Consider the following 18,886-nt stretch of genomic DNA (forward strand, 5'->3'; position numbering starts at 1 on the left):
GATCCTTGAGATAGGAAGGAGCTTGATCATTAAGAGTTTTAAAAACAAACATCAGAATCTTAAACTGCATCCTAAAACGGACTGGGAGCCAATGGAGCGATGCTAAAATTGGGGTGACACGATCAAATTTCTTTGCCCTAGTCAACAGCCTTGCAGCTGCATTCTGAACCATCTGGAGACGACCAAGAGATGACTGAGGAAGACCCAAGTATAATGGATTACAATAATCTAAGTGCGAAGTAATAAAAGTATGAATAACCTTCTCCAGATCTTGGAAAGACAAAAATGTTTTAAGTTTAGAAATAATCCGTAGTTGATAAAAACTATTCTTAACGACCAAATTTATTTGCTTTGTTAAGCATAATTCTGAGTCCAGAATGATACCAAGGTTCCTAACCTGGGAAGAAATTGAGGGGAAATGGTTACGAAGCTCATTAATGAGACCATCTCTCAATCTCAGGGGGCAAAAAACAATTATTTCGGTTTTGTCTTCATTAAGTTGGAGGAAATTATTTCTTAACCATTTTTTTATGTCATCCAGACAGTCTAACAATGGCTGAATGGAGTCACCAGCTTTCAATGGTATGTACAACTGGGTATCATAAGCATATAAATCAAATGTGACATTGTGTGCCCTAATAATATTCCCCAATGGACGCATATGTAAGTTAAAAAGAAGTGGGCCAAGCATGGAGCCATGAGGTACACCACTAATAATAGGAGCAGAAGATGAGGAGAAATTACCCAACGCTACCGAAAAGGACCTGTCCTTAAGATATGAGCTGAACCATTGTAGGGCGGTAACCTTGATACCAAACAGATGCTCTAAGCACCAAAGAAGTATGTTATGATCTACAGTATCAAAGGCAGTAAGATCTAGTAGCACCAACACAGTATTTTTTATAGCATCCACTGCCAGTAAAATATCATTGGACACTTTTAGCAAAGCAGACTCTGTGCTATGATAAGCAGTGAAATCAAATTGTAAAGGTTCCAATAGCATAGCTAAATTTAAAAACAGGGGCAATTGTGACTGCAAAACTTCCTCTAACAGCTTTGACAGAAATGATAGCTTAGAGACAGGCCGATAATTATTAAAGCAACCTTCATCCAAACCCTGTTTCTTAAACAAAGGTTGAACAATAGCATGCTTAAAACAATTTGGAACCGGCCCAGCATCCAAAGATTTATTTATCAACACCTGGATACTGGGGCCAATTTTCAGAAAAACTTGCTTTTATAATCACAGAGGGAACAACATCAAGTAACGTGTACGTTATTTTCATATGGTTAAACAGATCACACAGTTCCTTTAGAGAAACATGTTGAAATTGATAAAAGGACCGGTATAGCCAGCGAATTCAGGGACAGGTCTGAGAACTGTGAAGTGAAGGAAGAACGAATGGTAATTACTTTATCAGCAAAAAACAGTAAAAATTTCTCACTAACTCGAATTAATAATTGAATTTATCGTGGTGAATAAAATCTTAGGTCTATGACAGTGTGTAGTAATTAAATCAGAGAAATACCTAGACCTAGCTGACTTTGCTGCATTCTGAAACTTAAACAAACAATCTTTAAAAATCTGAAAGGACACAGTTAAATGATCATGCTTCCATCTCCGCTCTGCTTTACGACAAGCCTGTCTGAGAGAACGAGTATTATCATCCAGCCAGTAATAAGATTTATGCTTTGGTTGATTCAGCTTAAAAGAAGCAATGGAATCTAAAATATCAGAGCAAAATGTGTAAAATAAGGCAATCAAATCATCAACAAGACTCTGCAGCACGCAAGATAGATTTTTCAACAGCATTACCTAGATAACTTTCACTAAACTGAGAGGCAGTGAGTTAATTAATAAAACGTGAGTTATAGCCTGAAGGCCTTGTCACAACGACAGAGCTGGCAGCAGGGACATTAAAAACAATGGGCTTGTGATCAGAGAAGGAAACATCTTCAATATTAACATTATCAACAGCGGTTCCATATGACAATATAAGGTCTAGAGTTTGACCAAGGACATGTGTTGTCTGATTTAAATGTCAAATAAGACCAAAGGAATCCAAGATATTACAAAATTCAGTAACCAAGGGTCGACCAGGGCAGCAAACATGCACCTTAAAATCACCCAATAATAACATACGACCATACAATGGAACAATAGAAGTTAAAAAAAAAAAAAAACAACACAAAAATCACTTAAAAATGCGTTGTACAGGTTAGGTGGCCTATAGATTAAAGCACAGAATAGCATGGAAGAGGTCACTCTAACACAACACACTGTACCTCAATGAAAAATGAATGAGAAATGAAACTTTGATTGTACTGTAAATGTCAGACACACCAGTCTCTGTCTCATAACCTGAAGTAAAATTCATAATTCGACGTATCCATTTCATTGCGGCATTTAAACATAAGTCTCATCGCTGTCGTTTCACTCAATTAATCTCTGTTCACGCTTACATCAGTGGGGAAATAAATACTGATTAATTCAGTCAGTTCTGTTGATTAAACTTCTTGTGTATCGTCATTTCAAAATTTAAAAGGTTGTCCAGTGTTTTCTGTACAGATTGTGTAAGCGCTCTTCTCTGTTTAGATTATTTGATGCCGCAGTAGCATCCCAGTCATTTTGACAGCTGGTATCTAATTACAAACTGAATTGCTTAGGCTTAGTTTCTCTGGCATAAAATGGCACAAAACTTGATCAAACTGTGAGAAAGCACACTTGGACATCTTTAGGCAGGCTGATTCTGGTTCTTAAACAAGCTTATTTCCTAAAGTGATTTTTGCAGGCAGCAAGCCAAGGCAAGGTTAGATATTAACTTAACTAAAATAATGTACATGTAATTTTGGTAAAATCTAGTTATGTTTTCTTAATATCAAACTATATTATTTTGGGGGGAAAATACCAACAGTTATATGTTAAATAAATAGTTTCTCACATAATTTCTGAAATTGTGTGAAGACACTACACCAAGAAAATACCTCTGTATACAGAAAACAAATACTGCTAAGTTTAACTGTCTCAGTTTACCTGATGTCCCAATATGCCTTAATTACATATTGTTGATCCCAACGAAGTGTTTAGCTTTTTTCTTTCAAATGATTGTGACATTTATAACTCATTGTTTTTCATTTTAAATTGCACCTAGGTGTGAAAGAGTGTATGAATGTGTGTGCATGTGTGCATGGCATCCCAGTCAGAGTGTATTCTCTCCTCACGCCCAGCTTTCCATCCTGACCCTGACCAGGATAAAGTGCTTACTGAAGATGAATGAATAATGAAAATAAATACCTCACACAATAAGTCACATACAGTCCCCTCTGACAGTATTGGAACGGCAAAGCCACTTATTTTGTTTTTGCTATACATTGAAGACATTTGAGTTTGAGATTAAAAGATGGATCCGAAATTCAGCTTTAATTTCCTGATATTTACAACTAGATATGTTAAACAATTTTGAACACGGCAACTTTGGTGGTGGACCACTCAATTTTTTAGGTGAGCAAAAGTACTGGAACCTACAGTCTTAAAGTAAACGAAAATAAATAACACATTTGTTTCCATATCCCTTGCTTGCAATAACTACATCAAGCCAGTTGACCCACTGACATCATCAAACTGTTGCATTTTTCCTCTTTTGTGATGCTTTCCCAGGCTTTTACCACAGCTTCTTTCAGTTGGTGTTTGTTTTGGGGGTTTCTCTCTTCAATCTCGTCTTCAGGAGGGTTAATGGGTTAACGCTCAATTGGGTTAAGGTCTAGAGATTGACTTGGCCAGTCTAAAACCTTCCACTTTTTGTTCCCTTCATTATGAAGTCCTTTGTTGTGTTTGCAGTGGGTTTTGTGTCAATGTATAGCAAAAACAAAAGAACTGGGCTTGCAGTTCCAATAATTTCAGAGGACTGTATGCACCCAATAAAGTGTTCAGTCAGTGCAACTTTTATACTTACATCTCATTTGGACAGAGGATTAGTTTTTAGGTTGAAGATGATACTAAACGCTGTGAGACCAAGGGTGACTGAGGGAACAAAAATAGCACAAGAGAAAGAAACATTTAATGGAACATTAACCTGTCAACACCAATTAAAATGCGAGAAGATGATATTAACCAATATATATATTTTTTCCTTTCTGCTTCCCGACACGGTTGATCTCATGACACGCCCATTACCGGAGGTGCAGCTGTAGATACCTAATGCAGCACTGGGAAGGAAACTCAGTTATAAAAGAAGAAGGCAGTGGTGCTCAGTTGCTCTGTTTGATTTCGATAATGCTATCGTATTAGGGGTTCATGTTTTGTAGCCCATAGTTTTATTGTACACCTATGGGCAATCGTAGAGAATAGACTATTGGCGCAGATAAGAATAAAAAAATTTTTTCCACCTTTTTAATTCCTCCAGCGGCCATTAGGTAGGTTATTTACGTCTATATTTGCTGGTGCTCTTTTGCACAGCACTGACAGTAACAGTCTCTTTACTGTTATTCTCTCTTCTTCATTTATCCTCTGCCTTCTCCGCTTTTCGTCACACTTTCCCCTCACACACACGCAGAGAGAGAGAGAGAGCGAGAGCGCGCAGCACGCAGTTGGTGGACTCATTGCGGAGGGCAGAGCGCGAGAGAGCGTTATCTCCGTGACACGGAATTAATAGCGTTTTCTAGCTTTACGAAGGTGTGTGCGCGCGTGCACCCTGTGTGTGTGTGTGTGTGTGTGTGTGTGTGCGCGCGCGTGTTTCTGGAAATCTGAGGTTTTTGTTGCTGTTATTTTGTATACAAAGCCTAATTTCTCCAGCTGAAAGCACGAGCTGAGAGGAATGGTGTTCAGAGGCGCTCTCCATGCGGGTTCCGTCCCATACGTGCAGCGGAATACCAAGCAATAACGCATTCTCAGAAATTGATGGAGGAAGAAAAAAACACCCCACACGTTTAGCTGGTACGTATTTTAAACTTGGTTTGATTATTGGTATTCATTATTTAATGTCGGGTTAGAATAATGCATGCGCACCATCTTGTCAGTCATGCATTACATATACTGTAGGCTGCTTTTATCAGCCATCCTTAAGTCAATAATCATGCCATGGGCTACTAATCAGGACTTTCCTGTTAACAAACCTGATTAATACTAATACGATCCATACGATATATTGAACTGAATCACTTGGTATTTGTGACCTTTTGGACCAATGAATACAAGTTCCAGTGTCTACCTTTAGTGCTAATCAGTGTTTCCTCAGCATCCTTTAGAAAAGTACAAGGACCAGCATCTCACATTCTCACTACATAATGATCAGGGCTGAAGGAACACCTACACAGCTGGACACACATGGACGTTCATAATCAACATAATTCTGCCTCGAAAGAGTTAATTCAGTATTGAGATTTTAAGACACTAATGCCTGCTGTTTGATATGTTCTCATTATGAAAGCATGCATGAACGAGTGAATTAAAAATGTTGTGGAAGCAGGATGCTGATGGTTCAGTGTGGTCATCTGCGTGTTGAACTCCAAATGCCGCCCAATGTGCCCACGTGCACTCTCACTCTCAGCTCGGGTCACAAACCAATAGGGGATGAGAATGCTCGTCACCTCGGAAACTTTTGGATCCTCCACGGATCTGATTGATCAGTCGTACTATCATACCTGGGCTGTAATGATCCCTAGCAGTACTGCTAGGATCAGTGGAACTGAGGGAGGAGAAAAATAGCAAAAGCGAATAGCCTCAGGAGATATCGCCTACTGTAGGGAGAGCCCGGTGAGGTAAAGAGGAAAGGCATGGAAATGAGTAAAGAATCAAGAAAGGAATAAAGAAAGGAAGGGACAAAAAAAAAACATTTATGCAACCAAGTTTAAAATGTCATATAGGTAATATATGGCAGTACTGATGCTATTAAAATAGTACACAAGGCACTTTTTGAGATACTGTGGATATCATCAGCATTTTTATGATGCTAACCAAGCCCATTGTTTCATGCAGTAATAACAAGCTGATAAGTGACACTAAAACAAAATTTGCTTCGAAATATCTTAATTTTCACTTTTTAGATGTTAAATTGAAATACTAAAAGCATAGCCATCATAGCGTATGTTTGCATAGCGTATGTTTGCTGCAATACGGTGCTACTGTTTTTCTGGACATCTAGCAAACATAAATAGTGTGATATCAATCCCTTATTGTGAAAATGGCATTTTGTCCACATCTGTGTGATGCCCATCATATGATATACAACACATAATGGCTGTGGTTGAGTTACGGTTGCTGACCGGTGTGGTTTGCGACCCTTCTTGAAGATGGCCCTGACCCTTGGTTTGCTTAATCTGCTTCAAATCTTCATGCAGAGAAATCAATATTGCTATCACTTTCTTGATGTGTCTGAACTGACCTGAAAGAGAGATAGAGGGAGGCCAAAAAGAAGAAAGTGAGTGAAATATAAAAATAAGGAGAGAAAGAGAGGGTCTTAACAAAAGGGAGGTGCAACAAGGTGAGTGAGATGGATATAGAAAATGAAGGAGGACAAAAAGAGAGAGAGAATGAGAGATCAGATGATGGAAACTTGAGTGAAAAGAGATATAGAAAGTGATAGAGAGATAAAGACAGATAGAGATAAAGAGCAGGGATAGATAGTGTTGAAATGTTGAGTTCTATACACATATCTTCTCCCATCATACAATTTTCAGAAGGGACCAGTTTCCTCATATTCATGTTTATTTATAGTTGCATCTGGAATGCTTGGCTTATCTCATTTTGTAGCTAACAAGTACAGCCAAATTAGAGGTGAGAACATTCGGGAAGAGCAGTATGCAGAATTCTGTTTAAACATGCCAGAACAGTGCTGAACTCTCATCTTCTGAGACTGTTAAATCCTCTGTATCTCATCTCTGCTGCTATATTAGAATGAACATGAGAGCTATATTTATACTTATAATAAAATGTTTGATTATGTGAATTTATGAATTATTAAACTAGATGTCAATTTCATTTTCTCTCAGCAGTCATTTTACTCATGTTCTCTCTTTGAATTTTTTTTTATTTATTGATTGATTGATTTATTTACATTCCGCTCAAATTTATATATACATATATATATATATATAAATACAGTAGGGACTAAAAGTTTTAGACCACATTGAAAATCTGATATTAAAAAAATATATACTTAAAATTGGAAATAAACAGAAGGTTTTAGAATTGTGAAGCAAAGAACGTAAATGTTCAATATCTTGAGTATTTAACATTCAAGCTTCTACACTATTTCTAGGTCCACTACTAAGAACTATTGATATTTCCTATGATAATAACAATTAAAGCCAAATTGTATACAGTTATTATTTACAATTCATTGGCAAAATCAAAGATAGGTCAAGTTATAGCTGTTTGCAAAATCATCTCTCTCTCTCTCTCTCTCTCTCTCTCTCTCTCTCTCTCTCTCTCTCTCTCTCTTTCTGTCTCTCTGTAATTCCCTTGGTGATGGTTGGAGCTTAAGGGACAAGGCCTGTTTGATGGACTGGGGGAAATAGGGCAGAGTGATGATGGGCTTGTGGAATGGCTCACTGGCCGCTGCCTCCCCTCTCTGTAAGTGCACTTACTCCCCTGGCCCTGCCACTTATCCTCGGGATTCACCCTTACATTTTATCTGCACTAATAAGGGCCCCCTGGAATTTCGATCACTCTCCACTCCGCTTTTCTTTCCCTAAGCGTTTGTTAGGTGCTATATATTATATAAAACATATAATCTGATAAGGGGGTTGTATTACACGAGGAATGCATTTTGAATATATACTTACTTTTATATGAAACTCTTGTCATAAACTACTTGTTTTTGGGTGCACTGTGAAGAGATAGTTTTACAATAGAGTGCATATTGATTGTCCATTTTATCTGAGGCTCTTGGCAAAGCCAATGCAATCTGTTGTGGCTTTAGACTTTTATCTCAGTTAAGGGTGTAAATAAATAGTCATTTATAATTTTCCAGTCAGATGATTATCTGAAAGTCTTTTCAAATCTTTTGTACCTGCTAAGTGTGTATCGAGCATTAAACTGAGATTTGATTAAGGAGACATGTTTCCTATTCTCATTAAGTCATTTGTTTATTTACATTTGCAAAATGTGTGCATGCTTTTTTGCCTTTTCAAATCCACATGCCTTATACAAAAATAATGCAATTTTTGTTTGCGAGCCCCAGCACATTAACCAGTCAGGGGGTCCAAATTACTGTTTTGCCTTGCATTAAACAATTGAATAATTTTTACACATCCATTACAACATAATATGAGATGATTAAGTGATACATTTTTCCCTATTGCTTCCCGACACAGTTATTCTCATGACACGCCCATTACCGGAGGGTGCAGCTATACCTAATGCAGTATTGAGAAAGAAACTCCATTAAATGAATGCCAGTGATGCTCAGGTTTCCATTTGGTAATGCTGCCGTATTGTGGGATAATGTTGTATGTTTTGTGTGCTTGCATTGTACACCTTTCCTGAGATTTGATTAAGGGCACATGATTCGTACTTTCATTAAGGCATATCAATTGCAAAATGAATAAAAAATTGACTCAGAGTGGTGCTTTGTGTGCTAGCATGCACGCCTTACATATAATAAATGAAAATGAAATCAGAAAAAAGGCAAATATCCTTCTGCTACAGAGTTTTATCAGTGAAAAAGACAAATATCCTACAATGAATACTCCCATGGTAAAAATATGCAAAAAAAATAAATAAATAAAAAATCAGTGAATATGTTATTTATTAATATTTTGGAATTTAAAGTATGTGCATTAGAACTGGTTATGCTAAATTCTGTGTGTGTGTGTGTGCTACCTTGCAATGGAATGGCATCCCATACAGAATGTATTCCTGCCTCGCGCCCAGTGTTCAGGATAGGATTCGGATTGACCGCGAACCACACTAGTATAAAGCGCTTACTGAAGATGAATGAATGCAGGCAGTTCATTAACACTGTTCTGCTAAAAGATTACAAACATGCCCATTCTCACTTTACTGCTTGAGCTACACCACCTTTGACTGATAGACTGGAATTGACAACATTATAGGACACTACTATATATTTTTTTTTCTGTGATATGCATGCTACACCGTTCTGATTATGTTTTCTTTTTCTTGCTTGATATACCCTCCAGTCTGGAGATGCCATGGTCAACGCACATCATGATAGACGAGCAATTACTGAAACGATTTCAGTGCTGCCTCGCTGCATTACACAACAACGCGGCTGACGCGAACACAAAAATCCATTCTGAGCACAATAATTCCACTACACACTGTGTAATGGGCTTTTCTTGTACATTTCTAACCATTAAATACCAAGCAATTTATGTACACCTTATTTATTTATTTATTTTTAAAATTTTGAGGCAAATGAGTTCATATGATGTATAAGAGCATTTACACAGACCAATCTGACAAGCCATATATTTCAGCATACAGCATTAAATTGAAGTTGTAAACTGCAAAATATGGAATAGATTCTTGTATCATTCATCTTTGCCTGATGCCTATAGGTTTGAGTGAATGTTGTAGATAAGCTTTTCTGTTTCTGGCCAATAATACTCATCCAAAAGCATCTGCTCTATTAACTGCAAAATCAAATGACAAGCATATAAATTCCTGCATCAGATGTTGGCTGAGCTTGAACACATCTTTGTATGATAATGCTTCACTGATATAATGTAGCACATTTATGCTTCAGTGTATTTTAAAAAGGAGATGGTGCAGGCAATATACATACAACTTGTTATGTCAAATGATTGTTTATTTTTTTTTCTTCATTAGATAAGTGACTGTTGGCCAAGTATGTGCCACAAGTCCTCTGATTTACTCCGGAAAGGTTCATTACATAAGACTGTTACAGAGGTGAAGCCAGACCGCCTGATTATGTTTGGAAGTGCAATATTGAGCATATCGTTCTGCTTCTCAATGTCCAATAATAGCACACTGTTCGTATGAAGACATGAGAGATTTATTTGTAATTACAGTGCACAGTTTGTGACTTTTTACTCATAAACATTCAGAATGGGACTCTCTAGTTTGCCTTCCTGACAGGTCATTATCAACACTGTCCTTGTTTCAAAATTCACTCTTAGAATTAGGGCTAAAACATTTAGAGAATGAGAAAAATCGGTAACACTTTCTATGAAGCCCATGCTTATAATGAATTATAGTCCCATTTATAACGATTTAGAAGCGAGTATTACTGCTCTATAAACACATTTATAAAGAAACATAAAGATCTATACTTTGTTATAATAACAGTTATAGCTATATTTATATTATTGTTATAATTACTTATAAGTGATACACTTGCTTTTTCAGTGCCCATACTCAGAATGCATTATACACCAATTTATAAGTATTAATTAGTCCATCTTATGACTCGATTAATGTATTCATAAAAATGCAGCCTGCATTTTTATGCAGCCTGATTATTAATACAGATCTATTTCTATGTCCAATTAGTGAATTATTTTATATTATTGTGTTGCCTTATAAATACTTATTGTGAGTTATACTACAATTACTAACCTTTATAAATGCATCATTGATGGCTTTAAGTAAAGTGAAAGCATGTGATGCAGTTTCCATAATGCAAATGTTAAGAAATCATGAACATGAACTTATTACACAAATAGAACATTTATCCAAATGGTACAAAATTCAAAGCATGAAACTCTTAGCTGCAAAATATGCAATTTCCCAAATAAATTTTTTTAACCTTTACTCATTTAACCTTTACTGAAATCAGCACCAGAGCCCTGTTAGCACTGTCACATATGTAATAAAGGCTGTTTCCACCTCCTATGACATGGACGTGGGATTGGATTTTAGGAGGCAAAAATAACTATTTACAACAAATATAAAAGTGCAAAATATAAACTAGTACATGTTAAACATGAACAAAAGTGCAAAAAACCTGAATTTAAAAAAAAATTAAGAGTCAAGGTCTAGTGCGCATCATTGAGTTTGGCTGTCCTTGACAGCATCCCAACTCAGTGAAACAAAGATGGTCCAATATAATACACAGGAACACATCACAAGACCTGCATTTGTAAATAGTCTTGCTGTACTTCTTCCTTTGAAGGCAGTACACAGTGTTTTATCCCAGCTGAGGCTGCATCTCTCTTAGCAGAGGTTGAGGTGTTTACAATTGTCACTGGATAGCATGGCCTCTTCTCTGCCACCTGTGACACATCACTGACAGCTGTGGCGGCACTGGCTCAGACACACTAAACTTATGGCTTCATCACTCCCAAAACCACAATTCTAGACCTTGTGGCTACCATACTTTCATCGATGGCCAAGTTTTGGTGAGGCTGGTAGTATACCCTGCATGTCAATAAGAGCTGCTTCCTGGTGGGTTTCACATAAAAGAGCCAATCATAGCCAGTGGTGCCTTTTAGCCGGTCATTCTGCATCCATCTTTGCTATTGCGCTTGCACAGGAACCAGAATATTGGTTCAAATCTGTAGAATGCCAGGGCAGAGGTTGGGCATGGAAAATGATGTAGGTTACTCTTTCTCCACAAATCTCAAACTCTTGAAGGCTTTATTAGGCCACAATAAACGACTAGGCCCTGGAATTTGCATATCTTCAGGCTAGTTACAAGACTCCACAGTGTCTACATACCCTTCTCCTTGTACTCTGCATACAGATTTGTGTTGTTGCAGAGACTGTGGCTTTACCAAAAAAAAACTAGAACAGCTCTAGAGAAATGTACTGCTGCTGGCTATCAAGCTGTGCCCCAGGACTGTGGGCAGGAGAAAAGTGATATTGTATGGGAGGCACATCATCCTCATTAATATTGTGCCACCTGTCCTGTTCAGGTTGTGTTGTAGGTGCAGGAGCACTGGCCTCCAAATGGCTCAAATGAGTGACACATGAGTGACCCCTTTTCTGTGACTTCTCTGGGGGGGGGGGTAGATGGAGCTGTCAGTTTTGCAGTGGAAACCTCCATGTGGGTGTTGGGGGAGAAGGACTCAGAAGGAGTGTGAGGAGGATCAGGAGCATTTTCTTCTTCGCTGTAACAAATCATGAATACAAAGTACAATAAGTATGCAAAAGCACCTATAGTAAATGCTAAATTGACTTTTATATTTATATAATGACAATAATAATACTATATTTCTAGTTAGTTATCAAAGAACCCATGCTGGTGCATTTGCTGTTGTTTATTGTTATAAAAAATGCAGTGCCATGCTACATGTGGAAAATTTACTGCCATGGTGCATGTGGAAAAATATAGTTTAATTCTACATGCAAAAATGAATTCACATACTACCTGCAAAAAAGACATTTCCACACTACAAGCAACAAATAAAAATAGAAAGCAACATAATTTACGTACGTTTCAAGAACCGTGTCCACTCCATGCTGGAATGCTCCTTGACTCAATCCACACTGTCTTCCTCCAAAAAACCCTCCAATTCCTCACAGATTCATGGGGCAGTCACACTAGGCTTCAGCGCGCAAACGCATCCGAAAACGGCAGACCGGAACGCAAGCTACGTGATGAAAGTTCAAATTTGGTGAACTCTGACCTGCGTAATCGTATCACGTGAAGATGTGTGGCCAATAGATGATCACGATATCACTGCATGACCTTTTTAGTAAACAAATAAAAAAAAATGGAAGCACTAATTTCAGCGGTATTGCGCTATCTTGTACTTTACAACACAGCTTTGAAAGATTATAAAAACAACTTAAAAGGAGAGTCTGCCTGGTTTTGATGGATGATGTCATATCCTGTTCCTGCCCATATTTGCGGTGGGTGACAAAAATACGCATGCTTATCCTATTGTGAGCGGCCATCGTGACACTGCACACACAATGTTACTACTGAACAATAATTTTTTAATAAGATAATGAAAAAACACATTAAAGCAACAAATCATATTAATGAACTGAAACGAGCTGCTCCCGAGGTTTTTGACATGATCACTCCGTGGAATGAGTGTGTGGAGAAGCTCTCCTCATTTACTGATAGATGTCCTGCTGCAATCAGCAGTGCCATCAAAGAGACAATCTCCCAGATGAAAATTGATGGAGAATTTTGGCCAACAGCCAGCACCTTCTGAGACACAGTGTGTTAGCCACTTGTTCTTAATATTCATCTCAGGCATTTCTTGATGTCAGGAATTTGTTTGCTTGTATTTGTATTATAAGTATTTGTTTGACTAGAAAGTTTGACTTGTTAAACGCTCCTCAGCCATAAGTATGGAAATGCATCTTCCGATTTGACATTGTACTTCAAAAAATTAATGTTACAATGTTTTGCTAGTAAGTAACATTATTTTTTTTTTCATTACATTATTAAAACCATTATTGTTCAGTAGTTACATTTACATGAAGATGTGCATAATAAGCACATCTTCATGATTTCTTAACATTTATATTATGGAAACTGCATCCTATGCTTTCACTTTACTTAAAGCCAGCAATGATGCATTTTTTAAGGTTAGTAATTGTATTATAACATAATGTAATAGTATGTATTATAATATAATACAACAAGTATTTATAAGGCAGAACAACACAACTATCAACAACAATATAAAATAATTCACTTTTTGGACATAGAAATAAATCTGTATTACTAGTAAGTCATTATAACTACACTATAATAACATTATAAAAATGCGGGCTGCATTTTTATGAATACATTAATGGAACCATAAGACTGACTAATTAATACTTATAAATTGGTGTATAATGCATTATGAGCATGGGCATTGAAAAAGCAAGTGTATCATTTATGATTAATTATAACAATAATATAAATATAGCTATAACTGTTATTATAACGATGTATAGGTCTTTGTGTGTCTTTATAAATGTGTTTATAAAGCAATAATACCTGCTTATAAATAATTATCAATGGGGCTATAATTCATTATAAGCACTGGCTTCATAGAAAGTGTTACCGATATTTCTATTGTTGAATTTCAGATGAAGAAAAGATGGAAGAAAAAGTGTCACGGGTAGCCGTTGTTCTGACAAAGTGTATGAACCAATTAGGATGAGCAAGCCTGTCTACAGTTCATACTGTCAGAATAAGCTATCCTTGCCAAAATCACAGGGACTCACCATACTCTACAAAATTACTAATCAGTAAATTTCGTATCAACAACATGTGGCTATGTTTACATGCAAAGATTGTTTCCAATCTGAATCTGCAGATTCTGAATGAAATATTTACATGTATGCTACAATGTAAACTCTATAGACAATTTCAGACTGTATACATGTTTAATGTAGTCCAGTAGTGTCATTCTGCTTTCTAATCACCCTGCTTGTGTTTTATAATGAGTTTTAAATTATTTGCTTCTCTGCAAAACATCATCTAAGTCTGATTATTAAACATTCCTTGAGAGTGTGTTTGTGACTGCATTAAAGTTCACATATGAAAAAAAAAACATTTCAGATTTGCCCAACATTCCAGAAAAAAAGAATGCACTAGTTGTTAAAAAATAATACAAAGTACACATATTATCCTTTGCTGTATTGCTAACATTAAAAGCCATTATTTGAAACTGACTGCACAAGAAATACAAGATTTTATTAAACACCCCCCCCGTCTTTTTTTTTTTTTTTTTTTACTGTGTGCTGCAATCCATAACATCCATTACATAAGTTCTGCATCCTCAGTGAATGTCTGGTAAATATTCAACACTGAGCCAACTTTATTGAGGTCAGTTTGCACCCTGCATCTGCCTCAAAATATTAGTTTGACGCCCCCAGATGCCATCAGGCCCATCCAAACTCACAATTCTTTTACACCGATCAGCCATAACATTCAAACCACCTACCTAATATTGTGTAGGTTCTCCTTGTGTCGCCAAAACAGCTCTGACCCATCAAGGCATGGATTCCACAAGCCCTCTGAAGGTGTGCTGTGGTATTTGGCACGAGACGTTAGCCGCAGATCAGACTGTTTGTCCATCATCCAGCACATCCCACAGATGCTCGATCTGATAGAAATCTGGGAAATTTTCAGGCAAAGGCAACACCTTGAACTCTTTGTCATGTTTCTCAAACAATTTATAAACAATTTTTGCAGTGTGGCATGATGTATTATCCTGCTGAAAGAGACCACTGCCTTTAGGGAATACCATTGCCTAGGAGTATATTTGGGCTGCAACAATGTTATGGTAGATGGTTTGTGTCAAAGTAACATCCACATGAATGCCAGGGCCCAAAGTTTCCTAGCATCACACAGCCTCCACCGGCTTGCCTTTTTCCCATAGTGCATCCTGGGGCCCTCTTTTCCCCAGGTATACGATGCACACGCATCTAGCCATCCACATGATGCAAAAGAAAATGTTATTCATCAGACCAGGAAACCATTTTCCATTTCTTTATGGTCCAGTTCTGATGCTCACATGCCTATTGTAGGCTCTTTCGGCGGTTGACAGGGGTCAACATGGGCACGCTGACTGGTCTGCAGCTACTCAGGCCCATACGCAGCAAGCTGCTATGTACTGTGTGCCAGCATGAACTTTTCAGCAATTTGTGCTATAGTGGCTCTTCTGTGGGATCAGACCAGACGGGCTAACCTTCACTACCCACACGCATCAGTGAGCCTTGGGCACTCATGAACCTGTCACCGATCCACTGGTTGTCTTTCCTTCCACCACTTTTCATAGGTACTAACCACTGCATACTGGGAACACCCCACAAGATCTGCTGTTTTGGATTTTTACTCCAACTGTGGTGCATACATAAAATTTTTATTTTTACTAGGTGGATTGTTGAGTGATTATTAGGCTAAATATGTAAATGTAGTTAGCAACAGCAGTTGAATGACTCTGCTAATTCACTTTGCCCTCACTGTTGAGAAAGTAATCCAGTATGAGAGTTAATCCAGTGGAAAAATATGTCTCCAAACCTTAAGACACCAGCCAAATCCTCCCAGAGACAATTACATCAGGAGCTCACAAGGTCTGCAAAGTGTATGCCAAACTATCCACTGACAGCAGATCATGCCTTCTCTTCATCTTTATTCATGAGGTTAGGAGGCACAGCTAGTTGAAGACAAGAGAGGCCTTTGTTTGAATCAGAGCCAAAGAACAGAGTGTGTGCACATGTAGTTATGTGTAAGATGTGACAATTTTAAACACAATGGAACTATCCATCTCATGTCAAGGAAAGGTGTGCTTGTCTGAAAGACTGAATGGAATCAAAAGTTTTAATGTTTTCTCCAGATTATAACACCAGAAATGTGGTCATTATTGGCAAGCAATAACAATGTTCTGTGCCCTTCCTAGTCAGTCTTTATGCTTTAAAAAGACCCAAAAATCTGTGATGCATTCCTAAGGTTGTATGATGTCTTTATTATATCAGCTCTTGGTGCTGTTATAACTCCTCATCCAAAATCAAGTGATGCATCCTGATCTTTTCTTACACTGTAATCACTTTAGTGAGCCTAGAAAAGAATATACAGTGGTGCAGAACATCTTTTATCTAGTTAGTCTAGCAAAAATGATTTAATACAAAGATACATACGTCATTTGAGTGAAAGCTCTGCAACATTGCTATGCAACATATGCTTGTGCCCAAAATTATAGGAGGTGCATACATTGCATTTTGGACAACAATTTGGACACACTGAATTTTTATTTTTAATTTTTTAATTTTTGCGGGACACTGAGTTGCATATTACTGACATACAGTGTTAACAGCATAGCTAATATAATTTCATATGAATGCCCTTGATAAATAAAAATAAAAATAAGCACAAATAAAAGCATAAATAGATCTATTTAGGCTCATATTTCTTTTTTATTTCAGAGTCACCGTAACCAATCACATATATACTGTAGTTACAGTTAATATTGGTTGATATTAGTTAGTATTAGTGTATACTGCATATAGTTAATATAGTTATATACTGTAGTTAATATTGGTGTGTTTTCTGATTTGTTGTTGTGTTTTTCTGTTTTGGTGTTGTGTTCTCTGATTTGCTATTACATTTTCAGTTTGTTGATGTGTTTTGCACTCATGGGCCACCGTAATTCCAATGCTAAAGTTACTCTAAACATAATTCTACCATACAACATTTAGCAATCTAGGGCATGGTGGCCATAATAATGTGTTTATTTATTGAGAGCTTATTATCGAGAGCATTTTTAGCAGCTGTCTTCCGTACGGCAGGATTTGCGATTCCGGCTCAATCTCAGGCTTGGCATGCTTCCAGTCTTTCAAAATGCCTAACATACTTCAGCAGGCTTCCTGGAAGCTCTCTGAGAAAAAAATAGGGTGAAAAGGGTACTATAATTAGCATATATTTATGTACATCTCTGAGAGCCAGTGGAAAAGTGTCCGTATAGGGGCTGACAGTTCCTATTTATATGTAAAGGGAAAATAGTTTTTGGGGTTAATGAGTTATTATAGCAATGAGGCAAGCTGATGTTTAATCTTTTTTCAGCTTAACAAGCTGCACATAGTTTAAATTGAGCTGAACTGTACAGGATATGTTTTCTATGAACCAAAGGTTAAATGCTTCCGCTGGAGCATTTTAAAGAACACTTATGAGTGGTTCACAATACAAATGCCATAATTACACATCACTTTCTGAGTCCATCTACTTACATGCTGTTGAACCAGATCAGACACGTGTAAAACCTTTTTAAATATTTAAAGCACTTATTCAGTGAAAAGAGAGGCTTGTTGATTATTTAGCTTGTTGATGTTTTTTGTTCCCCATGCCTCCTGGAATAAGCTCCAGGTTCCGTAACCTAGTAAGGATAAGTGATACAGAAAATGGATGGATGAATGGATGCTTTTAGCCACATTTATTTCTAGATTGAAGGTGATCACTGCAACAAAACTGTAATCATTAATGTGTCTGTAACCCAAAGTTTAAAAAAAAAAAAAAAGCCTGTCACATTTGGCCCAAAATGTCTCATTTTCATTATTTCTTTAATTACTTTTCCCACAGATTATACATCTTGATTTAAGAGGGAAAACTATACCATTCACAAGCAGTTGGATGAGATTCATATTTGCCCTTGGCAACTGAAGATGACGTTACTATGGAAATGGATAGTGCTGCTATCAGTCACTGACTGCCTTGCAGGTAAAATGTCTCATGCGTCATTTTATTCCAAACCTCCATTTCTTCTCTTGTTTTCCATATTCATTTTAGATTCAGTGTTCATGTTGTGTCATGTAAGTCTGTTTACTGTAATTGTAGAGAAATCTGAAATACAATCTAAACCTGTCTACTTGTGTTTGAAGATAACCAGGTTGTGTTTGAAGATACATTGAATGGGATTAAGATGTAGTGGTGCCATGACTCAATTTACCTCTACAGCGGAATATGGTTTCAGAAAATATTCTCTTCAGGTATATGTAGCTTTCAGATAAAGCTCTCAAGAACATTCTGAATGAAATGAGGTGGCTGACACCAGTTATCATGACTTGTCGCATATGTATGGAGTTTTACTGACTTATTTGAGAATTATGCCATAACAAAGCCACATACCCAGGACACATGCATGCTTGCTACCTAAGCTAGAGCACTTAACACTAGTGCAAGATGGGGAGCTTTCTGAATGATCCATTTATTATTTTTTTTTTATTTTAAGCATTGCCCTTCAGATAATTATTCAGAGGCCATTCAGGCTCGCAGGTTTTCACTGGATCTTGAGTCCTATCAATGGTTATGTGCTTGTCAGAGATGATTATCTGGAACCTTTGGATGGAACTGTGTCCATATCTCCTCAGAAAGCACTATCTCTGTACTACCCTCTGCACTCCTGGGACTTCCAGTGAATTTCATTTTCTCTCTTTTATTTATTTATTTTGTATTTTTTGCATCTGAGCTTAATGCTTTAAAGCAAAGGTCAAATTTAATGTGAATTGAATTAA

General features: G+C 37.2%; 1 protein-coding gene across 1 annotated transcript in view; it reads left to right on the top strand.

The window, feature by feature from the left end:
• Positions 1–4,202: 4,202 nt before the first annotated feature.
• The window catches only part of cntn3b (contactin 3b), an 89,637-nt gene continuing 74,953 nt past the window's right edge, over positions 4,203–18,886 (top strand). Inside the window, exons 1-2 of the mRNA XM_053683725.1 lie at positions 4,203–4,933; positions 17,955–18,092. Of these exons, the coding sequence (XP_053539700.1) occupies positions 18,038–18,092 (55 nt within the window). The 5' untranslated portion in view covers positions 4,203–4,933; positions 17,955–18,037. The remainder of the gene's footprint in view (positions 4,934–17,954; positions 18,093–18,886) is intronic.

The sequence above is a fragment of the Ictalurus punctatus genome, chromosome 11, assembly GCF_001660625.3.
Source record: "Ictalurus punctatus breed USDA103 chromosome 11, Coco_2.0, whole genome shotgun sequence".
Lineage (NCBI taxonomy): Eukaryota > Metazoa > Chordata > Actinopteri > Siluriformes > Ictaluridae > Ictalurus > Ictalurus punctatus.